The sequence below is a fragment of the Salvelinus namaycush genome, chromosome 4 (assembly GCF_016432855.1).
Source record: "Salvelinus namaycush isolate Seneca chromosome 4, SaNama_1.0, whole genome shotgun sequence".
In the NCBI taxonomy this organism is placed as follows: Eukaryota; Metazoa; Chordata; class Actinopteri; order Salmoniformes; family Salmonidae; genus Salvelinus; species Salvelinus namaycush.
In genome coordinates this window covers 3,767,449-3,787,857 of record NC_052310.1, presented here as the reverse complement: position 1 = coordinate 3,787,857, position 20,409 = coordinate 3,767,449, and the positions used below count along the sequence as shown (strand labels likewise).

Genomic DNA, 20,409 nt, shown 5'->3' with positions numbered 1-20,409 from the left:
CCAGTCTGTACAGTAGACCCTGCCACATACAGTACCAGTCTGTACAGTAGACCCTGCCACACACAGTACCAGTCTGCACAGTAGACCCTGCCACACACAGTACCAGTCTGCACAGTAGACCCTGCCACACACAGTACCAGTCTGTACAGTAGACCCTGCCACATACAGTACCAGTCTGCACAGTAGACCCTGCCACACACAGTACCAGTCTGTACAGTAGACCCTGCCACATACAGTACCAGTCTGTACAGTAGACCCTGCCACATACAGTACCAGTCTGCACAGTAGACCCTGCCACATACAGTACCAGTCTGTACAGTAGACCCTGCCACATACAGTACCAGTCTGTACAGTAGACCCTGCCACATACAGTACCAGTCTGTACAGTAGACCCTGCCACATACAGTACCAGTCTGTACAGTAGACCCTGCCACATACAGTACCAGTCTGTACAGTAGACCCTGCCACATACAGTACCAGTCTGTACAGTAGACCCTGCCACATACAGTACCAGTCTGTACAGTAGACCCTGCCACACACACTACCAGTCTGTACAGTAGACCCTGCCACATACAGTACCAGTCTGTACAGTAGACCCTGCCACATACAGTACCAGTCTGTACAGTAGACCCTGCCACATACAGTACCAGTCTGTACAGTAGACCCTGCCACATACAGTACCAGTCTGTACAGTAGACCCTGCCACATACAGTACCAGTCTGTACAGTAGACCCTGCCACATACAGTACCAGTCTGTACAGTAGACCCTGCCACATACAGTACCAGTCAAAAGTTTTAGAACACCTACTCATTCCAGGGTGTTTCTTTAAATTTAGTATTTTCTACATTCTAGAACACTTTTTTGGTTACTTCATGATTCCATATGTGTTATTTGATAGTGTTGATGTCTTCACTATTATTCTACAATGTAAAAAATAAAGAAAAACCCTTGAATGAGTAGGTGTGTCCAAACTTTTGACTGGTACTGTATGTGATAGAGAGGCATATTTTCTGGATGATTTAAATGTTGACTGGCTTTCATCAGGCTGCCCACTCAAGAGAAAGCTTCAAACTGTAACTAGAGCCTGCAACCTGGTTCAGGATATCAATCAACCTACCAGGGTAGTTACAAACAGCATAGGAATGAAATCATCCACATGTATTGATCACATCTTTACTAATGCTGCAGACATTTGTTTGAAAGCAGTATTCAAATCCATATGATGCAGTGATCACAATATAGTAGCCATATCTTGGAAAACCAAAGCTCCAAAGGCTGGGCCTAATATAGTGTATAAGAGGTCATACAATACGTTTTGTAGTGATTCATATGTTGTTGATGTGAAGAATATGTGTTGGTCCGTGGTGTGTAATGACGAGCAAACAGATGCTGCACTTGACACATTTATGAAATTGCTTATCCCAGTTAATAATAAGCATGCACCCGTTAAGAAAAATACTGTAAAAACTGTTAAATCCCCGTGGATTGATGAGGAATTTAACAATTATATGGTTGAGAGGGATGAGGTAAAAGAGATGGCAAATCGGTCTGGCTGTACAACCGATTGGCAAACATATTGCAAATTGAGAAATCATGTGACTAAATTGAATAAAAACAACCGATAATGCCACTCCTATTTGCCATATCTTCAATTGAAGCCTATTTCAAAAACTAAAAGCACTGTATTTGGGACAAATCATTCACTAAACCCTAAACCTAAACTAAATCTTGTAATAAATTATGTGGAAATTGAGGAAGTTGAGGAGACTAAACTGCTTGGAGTAATCCTGGATTGTAAACTGTCATGGTCAAAACATATTGATACAACAGTAGCTAGGATGTGGAGAAGTCTGTCTATAATAAAGCATTGCTCTGTCTTCTTAACAGCACTATCAACAAGGCAGATCCTACAGGCCCTGGTTTTATCACACCTGAACTACTGTTCAGTCATGTGGTCAGGTGCCAAAGAGGGACGTAGGAAAATTGCAATTGGCTCAGAGCAGGGCAGCACGGCTGGCCCTTGGATGTACACAGAGAGCTAACATTAATAATATGCATGTCAATCTCTCAAGGCTCAAAGTGGAGGAGAGATTGACTTCATCACTACTTGTTTTTGTGAGAGGTATTGACATGTTGAATGCACCGAGGTGTCTGTTTCAACTACTCGGACATCCATGCATTCCCCACAAGACATGCCACCAGAGGTCTCTTCACAGTCCCCAAGTCCAGAACAGACTATAGGAGGCGCACAGAAAGACATAAAGCCAAGACTACATGGAACTCTATTCCACATCAAGTAACTGATGGAGCAGTAGAATCAGATTCATTCAACATGTCAATACCTCTCATAAATACAAGTAGTGATGAAGTCAATCTCTCCTCCACTTTGAGCCAGGAGAGATTGACATGCATATTAATATTAGCTCTCTGTGTACATCCAAGGGCCAGACGTGCTGCCCTGCCCTGAGCCAATTGCAATTTTCCTACGTCCCTCTTTGGCACCTGACCACATGACTGAACAGTAGTTCAGGTGTGATAAAACCAGGGCCTGTAGTATCTGCCTTGTTGATAGTGACAGTAGAATTAGATTAATATAAACAGATAAAATACACGTTATGGAACAGCGGGGACTGTGAAGCAACACAAACATAGACACGTATACAAACACAAGATAACATATGCACTATACACACATGTACACATGAATATGGTGTTATAGATATGTGGTAGTAGACTGAGGGCACCACACTTAATATGTTGTGAAATCTGTTATGAATGTATTGTAATGTTTTTAAAATGTATAACTGCCTTCATTTTGTTGGACCCCCAGATGAGGATCCATAATAAATACACATTTTTTTTTTTTTTGCTTTGGCAGTCCTTCAATAAAATAAAAAAACATGAACGGTTTGTCAAATTGTTATGTTCTACTTGTAGCCCTGCTTGTCCTGAAAATAACATGGTAAAACACTTAGACTGCTCAAAAAAATAAAGGGAACACTAAAATAACACATCCTAGATCTGAATGAATGAAATATTCTTATTAAATACTTTTTTTCTTTACATAGTTGAATGTGCTGACAACAAAATCACACAAAAAAGATAAATGGAAATCAAATTTATCAACCCATAGAGGTCTGGATTTGGAGTCACACTCAAAATTAAAGTGGAAAACCACACTACAGGCTGATCCAACTTTGATGTAATGTCCTTAAAACAAGTCAAAATGAGGCTCAGTAGTGTGTGTGGCCTCCACGTGCCTGTATGACCTCCCTACAATGCCTGGGCATGCTCCTGATGAGGTGGCGGATGGTCTCCTGAGGGATCTCCTCCCAGACCTGAACTAAAGCATCCGCCAACTCCTGGACAGTCTGTGGTGCAACGTGGCGTTGGTGGATGGAGCAAGACATGATGTCCCAGATGTGCTCAATTGGATTCAGGTCTGGGGAACGGGCGGGCCAGTCCATAGCATCAATGCCTTCCTCTTGCAGGAACTGCTGACACACTCCAGCCACATGAGGTCTAGCATTGTCTTGCATTAGGAGGAACCCAGGGCCAACCGCACCAGCATATGGTCTCACAAGGGGTCTGAGGATCTCATCTCGGTACCTTATGGCAGTCAGGCTACCTCTGGCGAGCACATGGAGGGCTGTGCGGCCCCCCAAAGAAATGCCACCCCATACCATGACTGACCCACCACCAAACCGGTCATGCTGGAGGATGTTGCAGGCAGCAGAACGTTCTCCACGGCGTCTCCAGACTCTGTCACGTCTGTCACATGTGCTCAGTGTGAACCTGCTTTCATCTGTGAAGAGCACAGGGCGCCAGTGGCGAATTTGCCAATCTTGGTGTTCTCTGGCAAATGCCAAACGTCCTGCACGGTGTTGGGCTGTAAGCACAACCCCCACCTGTGGATGTCGGGCCCTCATACCACCCTCATGGAGTCTGTTTCTGACCGTTTGAGCAGACACATGCACATTTGTGGCCTGCTGCAGGTCATTTTGCAGGGCTCTGGCAGTGCTCCACCTGCTCCTCCTTGCACAAAGGCGGAGGTAGCGGTCCTGCTGCTGGGTTGTTGCCCACCTACGGCCTCCTCCACGTCTCCTGATGTACTGGCCTGTCTCCTGGTAGCGCCTCCATGCTCTGGACACTACGCTGACAGACACAGCAAACCTTCTTGCCACAGCTCGCATTGATGTGCCATCCTGGATGAGCTGCACTACCTGAGCCACTTGTGTGGGTTGTAGACTCCATCTCATGCTACCACTAGAGTGAAAGCACCGCCAGCATTCAAAAGTGACCAAAACATCAGCCAGGAAGCATAGGAACTGAGAAGTGGTCTGTGGTCACCACCTGCAGAACCACTCCTTTATTGGGGGTGTCTTGCTAATTGCCTATAATTTCCACCTGTTGTCTATTCCATTTGCACAACAGCATGTGAAATTTATTGTCAATCAGTGTTGCTTCCTAAGTGGACAGTTTGATTTCACAGAAGTGTGATTGACTTGGAGTTACATTGTGTTGTTTAAGTGTTCCCTTTATTTTTTGGAGCAGTGTATAAAGGCTGGACATGGAGATAAACGACAATCAGATAAACGACAGTCGGATAAATGAAAAGCCCATTTTCGCTGGGAGTTTTGGGACTGGGGGAGTTCATATTTGTATAGTTCCAAAGGAAAATAGTGTGACAGTCCCAACCAACTAAACAGTCCATCATGTGTGCTTGCACTGACCTCTGCTGGCTGAGAGGAGGCATGGCAGCGGAGACTGGCTATCTGTTCATCCTTGTCGGCGATGCTGGAGAGGAGTTTGGTTAGCTGGACCTCCAGAGCTGTTACCAGGGAGTCCCTCTCTTTCCTCCACTTCACTAGGTCCTGCTCCTTCTCACTGAGCTGGGCCACCAGACCTTCCTGCAGGGTCACAGACAGACAGGGGTTTCTTAGTAGGTTTTAACCCCTTCTCACTGAGCTGGGCCACCAGACCTTCCTACAGGGTCACAGACAGGGGTTTCTTAGGCTGCATTTACACAGGCAGCCCAATTCTGATCTTTTTAACCAATTATTGGCAAGATGTCTGATCTGTGTAAATGCAGCCTTTGTCTGTAGAGGGTATTGTAGCTGTATTGTAAGGAAAACCTCTCCTATGGGATCCCCAGACGTTTCACAATGTTGTTGAACTAGCTCACCTGATTCACCTTGTAAAGGGCTTGATGATTAGTTGAATCAGGTTTGATAACTGTGGAATTAGTTCATACACATGGAACGGCTGGGGGTCCCCGAGGGGAAGTTGTTTTACCACTTGGGTTTGCTGCTTGGCGTGAAGCTTGCGGCCGTCTGCAAACTTCCTCATCTCCTGGTTCCTCTTATCCTCGGCCTCCTTGGCCAGCCGGATGAGAACAGTCTTCTCTTCAAGCCACTTCCTCCTGTCAGCTTGGTGTTTCTCAGTACACAGCTAGAAACACACACGATTACTTATACTTGGAAGTACACTTACATGTACTGACTAATCCAATGTAAAAGATAAAGGGAGAAAATACACACTATCAACAACTACATATGTTGACCCGTTTCAGGAAACAAGGCGTATGTCGCAAGTCACGACTTCACAGGAGAGTGAAGTTCATCATCTTTCAAAGCAAAATTACTTTCCCGTTGTTCCTCAAAAATGTAGTGTATGATATACCATTTAGTAGCTCTGAATATCTACTTTTATCCAATGTAAAATAAAATAAAAACATTTCAAATTTTGCTACATAAGACCAAATCCATGTTGGTGAGTCACATATTGAGATGTCCACCTTTAAGGTGACTTGAGCCTGAATTGCTTCCTGTATGGCTAGCTTGGCCTCGTCCGATTGGTTGTCTCTCAGGGCTCCAGTGTCTTTCCCACTGTCTTGGTAGCGTAACAGTCCTTTCAGTTTATCCACCTCTGGGGGGGGAAACAAAAAACAACAAGAACACTTGAGTACTATCACCATGTTCAGTTGTAATCACTATTCTATGTTTAATTGACTGAACAATGTTTTGTATATACTGAGTATACAAACATTAGGAACACCTTCCTAATATTGAGTTGTACCCTCAGAACAACCTCAATACATTCAAGACAATGTCAATCTCAGTCGAACCCAGCGCCGACAGTATTCAGATCTGGGGTGAAATATTATTTAGAGTATTTCAAATACATGTACACGCATATATACAGTGCATTCGGAAAGTATTCAGACCCCTTCTCCCCATTTCGTCACGTTACAGCCTTATTCAAAAACGGATTAAACATACTTTTTTGTCTACACACAATACCCCATAATGACATCACAATACCCCATAATGACATCACAATACCCCATAATGACAAACCGAAAACAGGTTAAAAAAACGGAAATATCTTATTTACATAAGTATTCAGACCCTTTGCTATGAGACTCGAAACTGAGCTCAGGTGCATCCTGTTTCCATTGATCATCCTGGTAAGTTGGTGGTTGAAGATATCCCTCTAGTGGTGTGTATTTCTCCTGTCTCATCCGGTGTCCTGTGTGAATTTAAGTATGCTCCCTCTCTTTCTCTCTGAGGACCTGAGCCCTAGGACCATGCCTCGGGACTACCTGGCTTGATGACTCCTTGCTGCCCCAGTCCACCTGGTCATGCTGCTGCTCCAGTTTCAACTGTTCTGCTTGCGGCTATGGAACCCTGACCTGATCACTGGACGTGCTACCTTGTCCCGGACCTGCTGTTTTGGACTCTCTCTCTCTACCGCACCTACTGTCTCTAACTCTGAATGATCGGCTATGAAAAGCCAACTGACATTTACTCCTGAGGTGCTGACCTGTTGCACCCTCTACAACCACTGTGATTATTATTATCTGACCCTGCTGGTCATCTATGAACGTTTGAACATCTTGGTCATGTTCTGCCTATCCAAATACATGTGATTTGATTTTGATACCTTTTTCTTTATCTGAACGGTTTGTCTTTCACTTGCCTTTTTGTGAGTGTGCGAATAAATAAACTAGAACTTAAAACACTAAATATACACCGTCATGGAAAACTACATCTTGAGATAATCCCACCTTCAATGAGGGCGTCAATCTCATCCAGTTTGGCCTCTAACACCTGCTCCTGTTGGGTCTGGGTATCCTCCTGTTCAGTTAGAGCCAGACGCATGTCCTCCATCATACGCTCCTTAGCCTGAAGGTCTGGGGAAGCACAATGAACCCCATGAATACAAGACAGAGATACATATTGGGCTCCCGAGTGGGGCAGCGGTCTAAGGCACTGCATCTCAATGCAAAAGGCGTCACTACAGACACCCTGGTTCAAATCCAGGATGTATCACAACCGGCCGTGATTGGGAGTCCCGTAGGGTGGCGCACAATTGGCCCAGCGTCGTCCGGGTTTGGCCGGGGTAGGCCGTCATCGTAATATAAGAATTTGTTCATAACTGGCTTGTCTGGTTAAATAAAGTTTAGATTTAAAATAAAAAGACAAGAGCAGCCTAACTCCATGATTACAGGACAGAGAGAAGAGCAGCCTAACTCCATGATTACAGGACAGAGAGAAGAGCAGCCTAACTCCATGAATACAGGACAGAGAGAAGAGCAGCCAGACTCCATGATTACAGGACAGAGAGAAGAGCAGCCTAACTCCATGATTACAGGACAGAGAGAAGAGCAGCCTAACTCCATGATTACAGGACAGAGAGAAGAGCAGCCTAACTCCATGATTACAGGACAGAGAGAAGAGCAGCCTAACTCCATGATTACAGGACAGAGAGAAGAGCAGCCTAACTCCATGATTACAGGACAGAGAGGAGAGCAGCCTAACTCCATGATTACAGGACAGAGAGGAGAGCAGCCTAACTCCATGATTACAGGACAGAGAGAAGAGCAGCCTAACTCCATGATTACAGGACAGAGAGAAGAGCAGCCTAACTCCATGATTACAGGACAGAGATGAGAGCAGCCTAACTCCATGATTACAGGACAGAGAGAAGAGCAGCCTAACTCCATGATTACAGGACAGAGATGAGAGCAGCCTAACTCCATGATTACAGGACAGACAGAAGAGCAGCCTAACTCCATGATTACAGGACAGAGAGAAGAGCAGCCTAACTCCATGATTACAGGACAGAGAGGAGAGCAGCCTAACTCCATGATTACAGGACAGAGAGAAGAGCAGCCTAACTCCATGATTACAGGACAGAGAGAAGAGCAGCCTAACTCCATGATTACAGGACAGAGAGGAGAGCAGCCTAACTCCATGATTACAGGACAGAGAGGAGAGCAGCCTAACTCCATGATTACAGGACAGAGATGAGAGCAGCCTAACTCCATGATTACAGGACAGAGAGAAGAGCAGCCTAACTCCATGATTACAGGACAGAGAGAAGAGCAGCCTAACTCCATGATTACAGGACAGAGAGAAGAGCATACATTTGAACTAAACAGTGTGCTCCAAAGAGTATGTAGGACAATAAATACGCAGTATGTCATTTTACTAAGTAGTATGCAAGAACACAGCTTTATGTACCTTTACAGGCGTTCGGATAGAGCTTGAGGTTCTCGTCAGCAGACTGTTCCTGGAAAGAGAAAGAGCTGGATCAAGCTCCGGTCAACAACATGGACACATTTAAAGTAAAACAACCAAGATTAACCGAGATTAAACAACATACCGTTTTCAGTTGCTGTATGGTCCTGTCTTTATTAGCCAAGTCTGCCTGCTGCAGTTTCTTCACTTTCTCCAAGTCCTGCAGTTTTCGTTTGAGAGATTTCTCCTCTTCTCGCATGGAAATGATCTTGGGTAGGAAAACAAAAGGGGAGATACGTTATGAATAGTGATTCATACATTATGAATAGTGATTCATACATTATGAATAGTGATTCATACATTATGAATAGTGATTCATACGTTATGAATAGTGATTCATACGTTATTATAGTGATTCATATGTTATTATAGTGATTCATATAGTATTATAGTGATTCATATAGTATTATAGTGATTCATACGTTATTATAGGGATTCATACATTATTATAGTGATTCAATCATTTTTAATAGTGATTCATGAGTTATCAATGGTGATTCATACATTATGAATAGTGATTGATACGTTATGAATAGTGATTGATACGTTATTATAGTGATTCATACGTTATTATAGTGATTCATATGTTATTATAGTGATTCATATAGTATTATAGTGATTAATATATTATAGTGATTCATATGTTATTATAGGGATTCACACATTATTATAGTGATTCAATCGTTTTTAATAGTGATTCATGAGTTATCAATGGTGATTCATACGTTATGAATAGTGATTGATACGTTATGAATAGTGATTAATATGTTCTTATAGTGATTCATACGTTAGCGATTCATATGTTTTAAAAAGTGGTTCACACATTATTAATAGTGATTCATATATTATTCTGATTCATACGTTATCAATAGTGATTCATGCGTTATCAATAGTGATTCATATATTATTAATAGTGATTCATACGTTATCAATAGTGATTAAAACGTTATGAAGTGATTCATATGTTATTAATAGTGATTCATACGTTATCAATAGTGATTCATACATTATTAATAGTGATTCATACGTTATGAAGTGATTCATACGTTATTAGTGGTTCATACGTTATTAATAGCGATTCATATATTATTATAGCAATTTTATATATTATAGCGATTCATACGTTATCAATAGTGATTCATACATTATTAATAGTGATTCATATGTTATTAATAGTGATTCATACATTATTAAGCGATTCGTATGTTATTAGTGATTCATACCTTATTAATAGTGATTCATACGTTATTATAGTGATTCATACGTTATCGATAGTGATTCATACGTTATTAATAGTGATTCATATGTTATTAGTGGTTCATACGTTATTAGTGGTTCATACGTTATGAATAGTGATTAATATATTATTATAGCAATTATATATATTATAGTGATTCATACGTTATCAATAGTGATTCATACATTAATAGTGATTCATACATTATTAAGTGATTCGTATGTTAGTGATTCATACATTAATAGAGATTCATACATTATTAATAGTGATTCAAACGTTATAGTGATTCATACGTTGATAGTGATTCATACGTTATGAATAGTGATTCATATTATAGTGATTCATACGTTATGAATAGCGATTCATATTATAGTGATTCATACATTATTAATAGTGATTCATATGTTATTGATAGTGATTCATACGTTATTAACAGTGATTAATGTTATTAGTGATTGTAATTATGAACCTACTATGATAGTATCTGTTGCATAAATAAATATTAAAACAGCTTTTACCTCCGTTTGAACTTGCTGTATCTGTTTTTTTGAGTCGGACAGCTTCTCTTTGAGATCAGAAGTGTCGTCGTCTTTCCTCTCAAGGTCCAGGCTCAAACTCTTCACTTTGTCGGAGTCGAGTTTAGCCCTCTCCTTCAATCTGTGGTCACGAACACATGAGATTAACTCAAACAGCACTACATTAGAGAGGTTTACCAGTAAGGAGGAGCAGGGGAAAGGAAGAAACATGTAGGCCAATCCCAAATCGTCCCCTGTGCACTACGCACTTGTGGAGATCTGAGAGGACAAGCATAATCAATCTTGTAATAGCTACACCTTGCTCCCTGATAGGCTAGGCAGGAAGTTTCACCATATTGCTTATACCAATCAAATCCCCTCAGATCTCCACACGTGCATAGGACGTAGGTTATGATTTGGGATTGGCACATAGGCCTCCCAGTAGTCAGAGTGAAAGGTACCAGCCAGCCCACCTGGTGATGACCTGCTCTCTCCTCTCCAGCTCAGCGTTCTTCTGAGTGATGGCCTCTTCAGCCACAGCCAGCAGCTCCCTCCTCCTCTCCACCTCCCTCTTACGAGCCTCCTGCACCGTAGCGGTCTCCTCTTCCTCCCGCATCTCCTGCACCTCCCTCAGGCTCCTCTGCAGGCCTGACACCTGCGCCTCCTTCTCAAACAGTGTCTTCTCCAACTCTGCCACTCTCTTCGTTTGGGACATGAGCTCGTCGTTATACGACTGGGACACCGTTACGGCTGCCTCCCTCTCCGTTTGGTGGGTGCACTGCTTCTCTTCCAGTGCAGCTATCTTTCCTTTCAAGGTCACGACCTCAGCTACAGAGTTCTCGCTGTGGGCCATGGCTTTAGCCTCCTCCATTTCTGCCTTGAGCTGCTCCAAGTTCAGTTCCTGTGGGGCCGGTTTCTCTTTTAGCACCTCCAGCTGCTGTTCTGAGATGTGCTGTGGGGCCGGTTTCTCTCCCAGCTCACTCTCCTCTAGGGCCTCTGGGAATTCTCTTTCCTGTTCCGTCAGCTTGTCTCGGAGAAGCCCACTGTCCGTTTGTACCTCCACCAGCTCCCTGCGCAATCTGTCCATCTCCTTCTGTCCTCTCCCCAGGAACCCTAACAAAGACATGGACACTTATTGAATTATCTTTAAAGGTGATGCAAAGCTTCTGAGGTTGACTTGATGGTCAACAGTGTCAAACCAAATGTAGTGTGCTCCTTAAGCATTAGCCAGTGGAATGAGACTAGGACCGTTGGTTTGTTTAATATCATAACTGGACACGTTGCAATTTTGGTCGGCAAACAATGTGGAAAAAAATCTGTCTTTTAATAACCATGTCAATATAGTGTCTGGTTAGTGAAGCCCATTTCCCAGGACATGAAGTGGTGTCTCTCTCCCAAAGAGACACAGCAATAATTCCTACCAATGCTAGACAACGTTTGGAAAATACCTGAGCACAGCAACAACAAAAAAAACTTTATTAATAATCAAAATCATATGGAATACAATACAACCACTTAAAAAACATCAAGCCAGAAATGGGGAACACAAACATGGATACATAGAAAAACATGATGAAAAGTGCTCCAGTGTCTGAAACTTTGGGCTGCATTAGTTCTTGAGCGCAGACAGTCGCCTCTTTAAGCGGGTGTTTTTGCGACCTTTGGCTGTGTTCTCTCTCCCCCCTGCTCTCACCCCAACAAACGGTGGGAGGGGCTTCCCGGCAGTGCTCGGAGCCCACCCCGTACCTTTCTTGCTGGGGGGCTGGTCCTCCAGGTTGGCCTGGAGATCCACCAGCCGTTTGCGGCTCTCTGCGCGAGAGCTGGGCCTCTCCCCTCTGGAGCAAGTGCAGCTGCTCTTCAGTTGCAGGATCTCATCCTTGATGCCGTCAAATGTAGTCTTCTGTCAAAACCCAACAAATGTTAAAGACGTCAAGCATGGCCTACTCAAGCTGGAATAAAAAAAGATATAAAAAATAATTAAAATCACATTCTAGATATGAGCATTTATAATGTGACATAAGGATGGGAAATTGGCACCAGTCAAGTATAAATGGGAGATGTAAAGGTGGAATACTAAGTATGAAACAGGCTGATGTCCATTAGCTAGTCAGATCAAAGGGCCACTTAAAAATCTACATACATCCTTGATCGTGGCTTGGACCTGTTGGTCTACAGTGTTCTGAAGCGAGGTGATCATCTCATCCTTCTCATGACACATCTCCAGGAAGTGGGAGAATTTCAGCTCCTGAGACTCGAGAGTCTAAAAAGAGAAAACAGAAAAGAAAAACTCTTGTCAGAACTACTCTGGTAACCGTGAACTAAAACCTAGCGGAATATGGTTTAACTAGAACAGACAACCCAAAAGTCCCATTGCTGGAAAAGAACCAAAACAATTGCACAATACCTTTCTAGCCTCTTCAAGCTGTTGCTTCGATTGCTGCGCTTGTCTGCAATAACGTTCTAGTTCTGAAATTTAACAGAAAGACAACGACTACTCAACCGAAGGGAAACACTGTGTGAGTTCCATCACAGCCACTGTTATGGGATGAGTCAAACCGATCTGGAGCAGTCATTGATGGATAGTGAAAACAGGTTATCGCTGAAAGAGATACACCTACTGCGTATGTGAACGTGATAGGCTACACCAGTGTTTCATAATGCTGTTCCTGGGGAACCAAAGGGGTGGCACATTTTAGTTCTTGCCTTAGCATTACACACCAGATTCAAATAATCAACTCCTCAAGCCTTTGCTTATGCTGCGTTCATAACCAAGTGGGAAAGTGGTAATTATCTGAACTTGTTGGAAAGCCAATTAGCTAAATGGCCAACAAGCTGCGTCAACCATCAACTAAAAGTACAGCTATCATGTTTATAAACAAATTATAGAGTTAAAAAGCAATCTTTATACAAATGTTTTGTTGTTGCATTTTTAAAAATGCTGTTACCGAGGTAATTTCCTGAGTAGGTGATGTCAGAGGTCAGCATGTGTGAGAAGACAGAGCTCAGGGATGAAGCATAGTTTCCCCACTAGGTCTTACCAGTTGGAGAGCCATTCAAGTGGATTTTCCCCCCTGAGTTGTATGTGATAAATATCACCTTCCCACTTGGTTATGAACACAGCATTATTGTAAATAGGTGTAGTGCTTGGGCAAAAAATGTAATGTGGGACACTGGGATATAAAACAATTCAAAATAACGAGGCAACTGGTTGTCAGTTGGCTACCATTGGTTTTGACAGTGAGCTGCTCCTGGGCTTGGCTCAGCAGCTCCGAGAGATCATCCACTCTCTTCTCCAGATTGGAGATGGTTTCGCCATTGGGTTGGGTGACCACCAGACATGTCTTGGCCTCCTCAGCCGCCTTCTTTATGCCTGCCAGGTCACTGCACATGGAGTCAAACATCCCTCCCAATGACGAGCTGTCCTCCTACAGCAGAGAAGACATACGAGTCATTTTGGAGACGCTATAATCCAGAGACACTTACAATTAGTGCATTAATCTTAAAATAGCTAGGTGAGACAAGCACATATCCCTCTCATAGTAAATACATTATTCCTTAATAAAGTAGCCTTCAGCAAAGACAGCACTAGTAAGAAAAGACAAGATAGGTTATTTTTTGTCACCGCAGTTTGAACACCAAGGTAAAGGAAGAGAGACATGGCCACATCATGAAGGTTGACACGGCTAATGTCCAACATATCTAGACGGGATGCATTACTGTGGCTCGGTCTACTCTGTCCAACTCCTCTTGGCTGGTGTTAATGTTCACTAGATTCATCAGGATCTCTAGACGCTTCTCTGCTCTCTCCTCGACATTCTTCTCCTCTTTGGCCAGACGCTCCCTGTAAGACAGAGATAGATATTTTTTTTATATTTATATTTTATACAAGTCAGTTAAGAACAAATTCTTACTTTCAATGACGGCCTAGGAACAGTGGGTTAAATGCCTTGTTCCGAGGCAGAACAACAGATTTTTACCTTGTCAGCTCGGGGATTCGATCTTGCAACCTTTCGGTTATAAGTCCTACACATGTATCAAAAAACATTTACCTTTAAAAGCTCCCCTACTATGTAAAGTGTTTTGAGTACCTCGGTAGAAAAACACTATAAAACCAAACCATTTCTTTTTTTTAAGCAACCAAAAACAAACAAAATAAATGACTGAAACAAGGCACAGAAGAGCTCACTTGTAATCGGTCTGCATTTCAGAGAAGAACTCCGAGAACTCCTTGGTGACCTCGTCACGGATCCGGGATTCCAAAGCAACGTTTTTAGACCTCTCTTCCTGCAGCTGTTCCCGGAGCTCCGTCAACTGGAGTAACTGGCTCTGAAAGGTTGACAGACATTTACCTCTTGTGGACAGACGTCATTGAGCATTACGTGACACTGTAGTTCTAGGTTAACCGGAGATGAACTTCACATTAATTAGGGTCCCAGAGTTTTGACCATTTCACCCGATGAGCAAAACTCTGGTCCATTTACTATTAGCAGGCCTAAATCTTCCCCAAATGTCTAAATCAAATCAGAGCCTGGAAATGTAGGTTTTTTAGCATTGATGAGCCAATTGGAATTTCTGTGTAAGAATCAAAATAGCAACAGAAGCAGTTCGGGGGAAGAAACTTACCTCATAAGTGTCTTTATTGATGAGAACCTTTTCGTCATCGTCCACTTCCTGCATGGTCTCCATCACGCTCTCCTCTTCCTCCTCTGTGTCGTCATGCTCCTGCACGTCCTCCAGACTGGTCTCCCAGCCAACCAGGGAGCTCCTTCTCTTCTGACCCAACAGGTACTTCCTGTCTGCGTTGTTGATGATCATGGACAGTTCTCGGGCCGACCTCTTGGTGGCGAGGTGGGGGACGGTCTTGGTGGTCAGCACCACCACCTTCTGAGCCACGGCGGAGAACTTGAGCACGTTGAGCGTCTCGTCGTACATGGAGGCACACTGGTTGACGTTGACTATCATGCAGGCCTTGCCCCGCCCACAGAAGAAACCCTGTAGGTAGTGGGTCAGCTTGCTCTCCCTGAAGGGGACGTGCTGTGGTAGCCTAGCAACAAGGGTTTGATTACATTTGTCAGTAATTTAAAAAATAATAACTATACATCCAGTACATCTATTACATCGAAAAACATGACTGGCAGAATAAGAAGTCTGACATATTTCCACTGTGGTCCTCATCAGGTCAGAACATCAACAATTCCAAGCTGCAGATTTGTAAACCCCACCCGACACTTTGTAAAATGTATAATTCCATAATCATTAAATATTTTTCTGAAAGAAGACATTCAAGGCTCACTTGGATTGCTGGCTTTGCCGTAACGTGTTGATGCACTTGCCCAGTGTCATCAGGGAAGTGTTGATGTTCCCGGCCTCTTTCAAACGCTCCCCTTTATTCTGAGTTTTAGCACACCTCTCAGACCCAGCCAGGTCACACAAGGACAGCCTGAACATAAAGAAACCCTGCCTTAATACACACACATCCACAAGTACTGCATAGGGCTTCTAAGGATATCGTTTTTTGTGCAAATTAATAAAACAAATATCCATTCCACTTACTCGCTGATAGAGTTAACACGAGGAATCCTAGCATCTTCCACCCGCAGGATACGAACAGAAAAGATGCTGTGGCTGAGCATAGGAACAGATGTCTATAAGAACACAGCGGTCAATCTGTTCTGTGTGAACTTGGCTCATGCAAGTTCGTACCAGCCTCAAAGAAAGACTCAAATAATTCAAAAAGGGAAATGATTGACGTGCTTAATACTCACCTCCTGCTCGAGAGGAGGTTGAGCTTTGTGCTGGCGAAGCTCTGGTTCTTCTTCCCTAGCTTCATTATCTTGTAGGCCTCCTCCGCATTGTTCACTTGTACCCACTTCAGATCTGAAATCACACACAGGAACATTTGGTAATCTCCGGTTCAGTTGGTAGAGCGTGGTGCTTACAATGACAAGATTGTGGGTTTGATTCCCAGGACCACCCGGATGTAAAACGTACGCATGCATGACTAAGTGTCATTGGATAAATATATAAAAGACTAAGTAATGTTACCTTTCACAACCCGCAGCCGTCCCCTTTCACAACCCGCAGCCGTCCCCTTTCACAACCCGCAGCCGTCCCCTTTCACAACCCGCAGCCGTCCCCTTTCACAACCCGCAGCCGTCCCCTTTCACAACCCGCAGCCGTCCCCTTTCACAACCCGCAGCCGTCCCCTTTCACAACCCGCAGCCGTCCCCTTTCACAACCCGCAGCCGTCCCCTTTCACAACCCGCAGCCGTCCCCTTTCACAACCCGCAGCCGTTACCTTTTACAACCCGCAGCCGTTACCTTTTACAAAGGAGTTGCCTTTGACATCCTGTGACAGCCGCAGTGTGATTCTCTTCTGGGCTCCGATCGGCTCCAGCAGGTCGTGAATGTTCTCGTTGTAGATTTCACAGAAGGACACCCAGACGGAGAACTTGGTTTGTGCTTCAACATCCAGACTGAAACGTTGTTCCGTCACAGTCCCCTCAATGTCACTTAGTGTGGACCCTGTCAGAGAAACAAGTGGTGGTGTTAGGCTGTTACAAACCTCTGGTTGGATAGAAGTCTATTGTAAATGGCTAATGATACACCAAACTACCAGAGAGATGGCGACATGTGGGATGTGACAATCATGTCTAAATGCAGGACAGGACTATGCATCGTGGAATGATAATATAAACAATTTGGTCCCATGTAGCTCAATTAGGAGCATGTTGTTTACAACGCAGGACTCTCTACAGTAACCTTTTATTTTTTTTAAAGGAGACAGTTTTGCGACCAAGTTCAAAATCATAGGCGTGCATAAAGAAATGCAGGCCCACAATGAAAAATATTTGGAGGTAATAAAGTTAGAATCGTTTCATTTTTCTAGGCGCACAAGTGCTAAATAAAAATACAGATTGCATAGCAAAATATTTAGGCGCATATGTGAGTAAAACGATCAACGTAGAACCTTGCAACGCCAGGATAGTGGGTTCAATTCCCAGGACCAACCATATGTAAAAATCTATGAACGCTCGTCTAAGTCGCTTTGGATAAAAGCATCTGCTGAATGGCATATAAAATACATTTCCTTGCCTTCCAGGGTTGTCTTGTTGGTGAAGCTTTTCTGGTTATCACTCTATGGGAGAAGAGCAATAAGGGACATCAATTAATATAAATTACTAGAACAAAAGAACAACCTGTTGAGTAATGCAATGGCTTTTATCAGGTCAATGAACCAAACCAGTACCTCCTTGAGGAGCCTGAAGAGATTTCGCTTGCTAGTGGCCTCTTCACTCTGCTGGTCTTTAGTGAGCCTGATGAACTCTCTGCATCGCTGTGGCTTGATAGTCATCTGGTCATAAACACGCCCCTCAATGCTGTTGAAGATGACATTCAAAGACCTAGGGAGGATCCCTGCATTGGCCTCTGGACCTAAAAACAGGTGTTGAGGATCTCTTCATTTCTCAATCACTTTGTCTCAGTGTTTGTTAGCAGGAGTTTACCATAAAGAGCATGTCAGTTCATACCTACAACAGGTTTTTTTGATTGCGATAGAAACTTATAAGCACCATCAGAGGATTTAAGTCTCAACATAGAATACCAGCAATGTGAAAATCCTAACAGTGAATCTGTGCCAACTCAGGTTGGCCCTCGTGTACAAGTTGGATGTTACACCAAAACGTCACAGTTTGCATTTGTCCAACTCTGCATGGGCAAGAAAATAATCAAGAAATCAAACCTAGAAATGTGAATGTCTTTCCCGCATTTGTCACTCCATATGTGAAAACGAGAGAATTTCCGCCTTCCAGAACCTCCTTGACGAGACCTCTCACAGTGCCGTCAAACATCTCCCTCTGAGTGGTTTCTGGCCCTAACACCTGAGGACAAAAATAAAAAAAGAACGTGGTTGGAAGAACCTTCATTTTCTGTTCCTAGGAAAAAGGTCATGGGTGTCTCCAACAAACCCTGCTGACTGACCTGTGAGAATTGAAACCGTTGAGCCGATTTGTCACGGAGCCGTGCTGAGAGCGAAGTCCTTGGAGCCTTAAGGAGGACCGTGTCCGGGAGCTCGATGGAAACGCAGTCCTTGAATGTGTACAGGGAAAAGACAGCAAGTCAGTCATTATTATGTTTCCAAGTCTCTTGTTAAATCGGAAGTGTGTGCGCGGTGGTGAGGTAATGGGTATCTATATTGAACAAAAATATCAAACGCAACATGTAAAGTGTTGGTCCCATGTTTCATGAGCTGAAATAAAAGACAGCACACATTTTCCATACACATAAAAAACATCTCTCAAATAGAGCACAAATGTTTATATCCCTGTTAGTGAGCATTTCACCCTTGCCAAGATATGCCACACCTGTCAGGTGGCTGGATTATGAAGAAGCTGATTGAAACAGCATGATCATTACAGGTGCACCTTGTGCTGGGGACAATAAAAGGCCACTAAAATGTGCAGTTCTGTCACAACTCCACAGACGTCTCAAGTTGAGGGAGTGTGCACTTGGCATGATGACTGCAGGAATGTCCACCAGAGTTGTTGCCAGAGAATTTGTTTATTTCTCTACCATAAGCCGCCTCCAACGTCATTTTAGAGAATTTGGCAGTATGTCCAACCGGCCTCACAACTGCAGACCGTGTTTAACCACACCAGCCCAGGACCGACACATCTGTCTTCTTCACCTGCGGGATCGTCTGAGGGGGGTGCTGCAGAGTATTTCTGTCTGTAATAAAGCCCTCGTCTGGAAAAAACTATTCCGATTGGCTGGGCTGGCTCCCCAGTGGGTTCGTCCATTCCCACCCATGGTGGCCACTTGCAGTCATGTGAAATCCACAGAGTCGGGCTAATGAATTAATTTCAAATTGACTGATTTCCTTAAATGAATTTTAATTAAAATCTTTGAAATTGTTGCATGTTGAGTTTATATTTTTGTTCAATATAGATGGTTCATGTGACAAACTGGGGTGTATTCATTACACCGAAAAACATTTTGCAACAGATATCATATATTTCAAACGCTCTTCAACATGACATAAAAGCTGTTGGGTTCTTAAACGGAAGTTGTAGTTAATTTTAATTGTATGGTTTCCACTAGGGCTGGGAATTGCCAGGGACCTGAAGATATGATATCATGACACTTGGTGCCAATAGGATATGTATTACAATTCTCACGTTTCTATGTGCATTGCGTTTTGCTGTTCCAAACATATTGTTCACCATATGTCTACTGCAGAGGGACAAGAGAGAACAATCAGAAAACACATTTTGATCCGTCATGGAAATTAGCCCTGAAAACAAATTGGCTCCCTATTTAAAAAGATGGAGAACAAGCTACGAAGGGAAATACTGGAGTTTTGGTGCAGGTACAGCCAAATAGGGCAAACATAATATTACGACAGTAAAAACGATACATGTAAAAATGTATATCCCTATATGTAACTATCGACTTAAATCCCGATATGTAACCATCGCCATTCCGAATAGTGTGCAAAGTATTTCGCACGATCTATAAATTATCGATTATTCTGTGCGCTAAGGTTAATGAATACACCCCTGCCTGGATGTCAAGCAAGAGGGGTGTGTGTGTCGAGTTCAATTACCTGTGATTCGCCATTTTCACTCTCAGTTGATGTGAATGGTCGAATGCGAAGGTACACCTGCAAGTGTTCATGCTCTTCCAGGCAAGACTCCTGGGAGTCTATGGAATTAAACTCAGAAAATAGGTCTTTCTTCAAGTCGTCGAAGTTAACTTCCCGCTCCACGTTCTCCAATTTGTTGTAAAAACACGATTCCATCATCCTGTGTCAAATAATGTTGTGGGAGATAGAGACAGCTAACGTTAGATGTTCAGCAAGCGCATCTTCTACATTCGCAATTAACTAACGTTAGCAACGCACCTTTGACATGTAACTAAGCAGATCACAACACTAATGTTAATCAGCACAATAAGCAAGTGGCGTTGGAGTAGACAAATGTTGGCATTAACTTAAACTCCTTGGTATGTGCATTGACAGCTCTGTGTTACAGCTAACATTAGCTAAACCAGAGAGAGGAAGAGACGAAGTCA

The 20,409-nt window shown here is 43.2% G+C and overlaps 1 protein-coding gene across 1 annotated transcript in view; it reads right to left on the bottom strand.

Annotated features, from left to right (window-relative positions):
* kif20ba (kinesin family member 20Ba) overlaps positions 1-20,140 on the bottom strand; it is a 44,711-nt gene extending 24,571 nt beyond the window's left edge. The window contains exons 1-23 of the mRNA XM_038991006.1: positions 19,943-20,140; positions 18,319-18,426; positions 18,080-18,218; positions 17,588-17,772; positions 16,660-16,921; positions 16,104-16,215; positions 15,892-15,963; positions 15,638-15,778; positions 14,962-15,256; positions 14,525-14,664; positions 14,056-14,179; positions 13,562-13,763; positions 12,743-12,804; positions 12,479-12,598; positions 12,085-12,238; positions 10,812-11,451; positions 10,342-10,480; positions 8,672-8,794; positions 8,530-8,578; positions 7,071-7,196; positions 5,799-5,929; positions 5,297-5,452; positions 4,735-4,911 (exon numbers count right to left, since the gene is read on the bottom strand). Of these exons, the coding sequence (XP_038846934.1) occupies positions 4,735-4,911; positions 5,297-5,452; positions 5,799-5,929; positions 7,071-7,196; positions 8,530-8,578; positions 8,672-8,794; positions 10,342-10,480; positions 10,812-11,451; positions 12,085-12,238; positions 12,479-12,598; positions 12,743-12,804; positions 13,562-13,763; positions 14,056-14,179; positions 14,525-14,664; positions 14,962-15,256; positions 15,638-15,778; positions 15,892-15,963; positions 16,104-16,215; positions 16,660-16,921; positions 17,588-17,772; positions 18,080-18,218; positions 18,319-18,426; positions 19,943-20,140 (3,855 nt within the window). The remainder of the gene's footprint in view (positions 1-4,734; positions 4,912-5,296; positions 5,453-5,798; positions 5,930-7,070; positions 7,197-8,529; positions 8,579-8,671; positions 8,795-10,341; positions 10,481-10,811; positions 11,452-12,084; positions 12,239-12,478; positions 12,599-12,742; positions 12,805-13,561; positions 13,764-14,055; positions 14,180-14,524; positions 14,665-14,961; positions 15,257-15,637; positions 15,779-15,891; positions 15,964-16,103; positions 16,216-16,659; positions 16,922-17,587; positions 17,773-18,079; positions 18,219-18,318; positions 18,427-19,942) is intronic.
* Between the last annotated feature and the right edge of the window lie 269 nt (positions 20,141-20,409).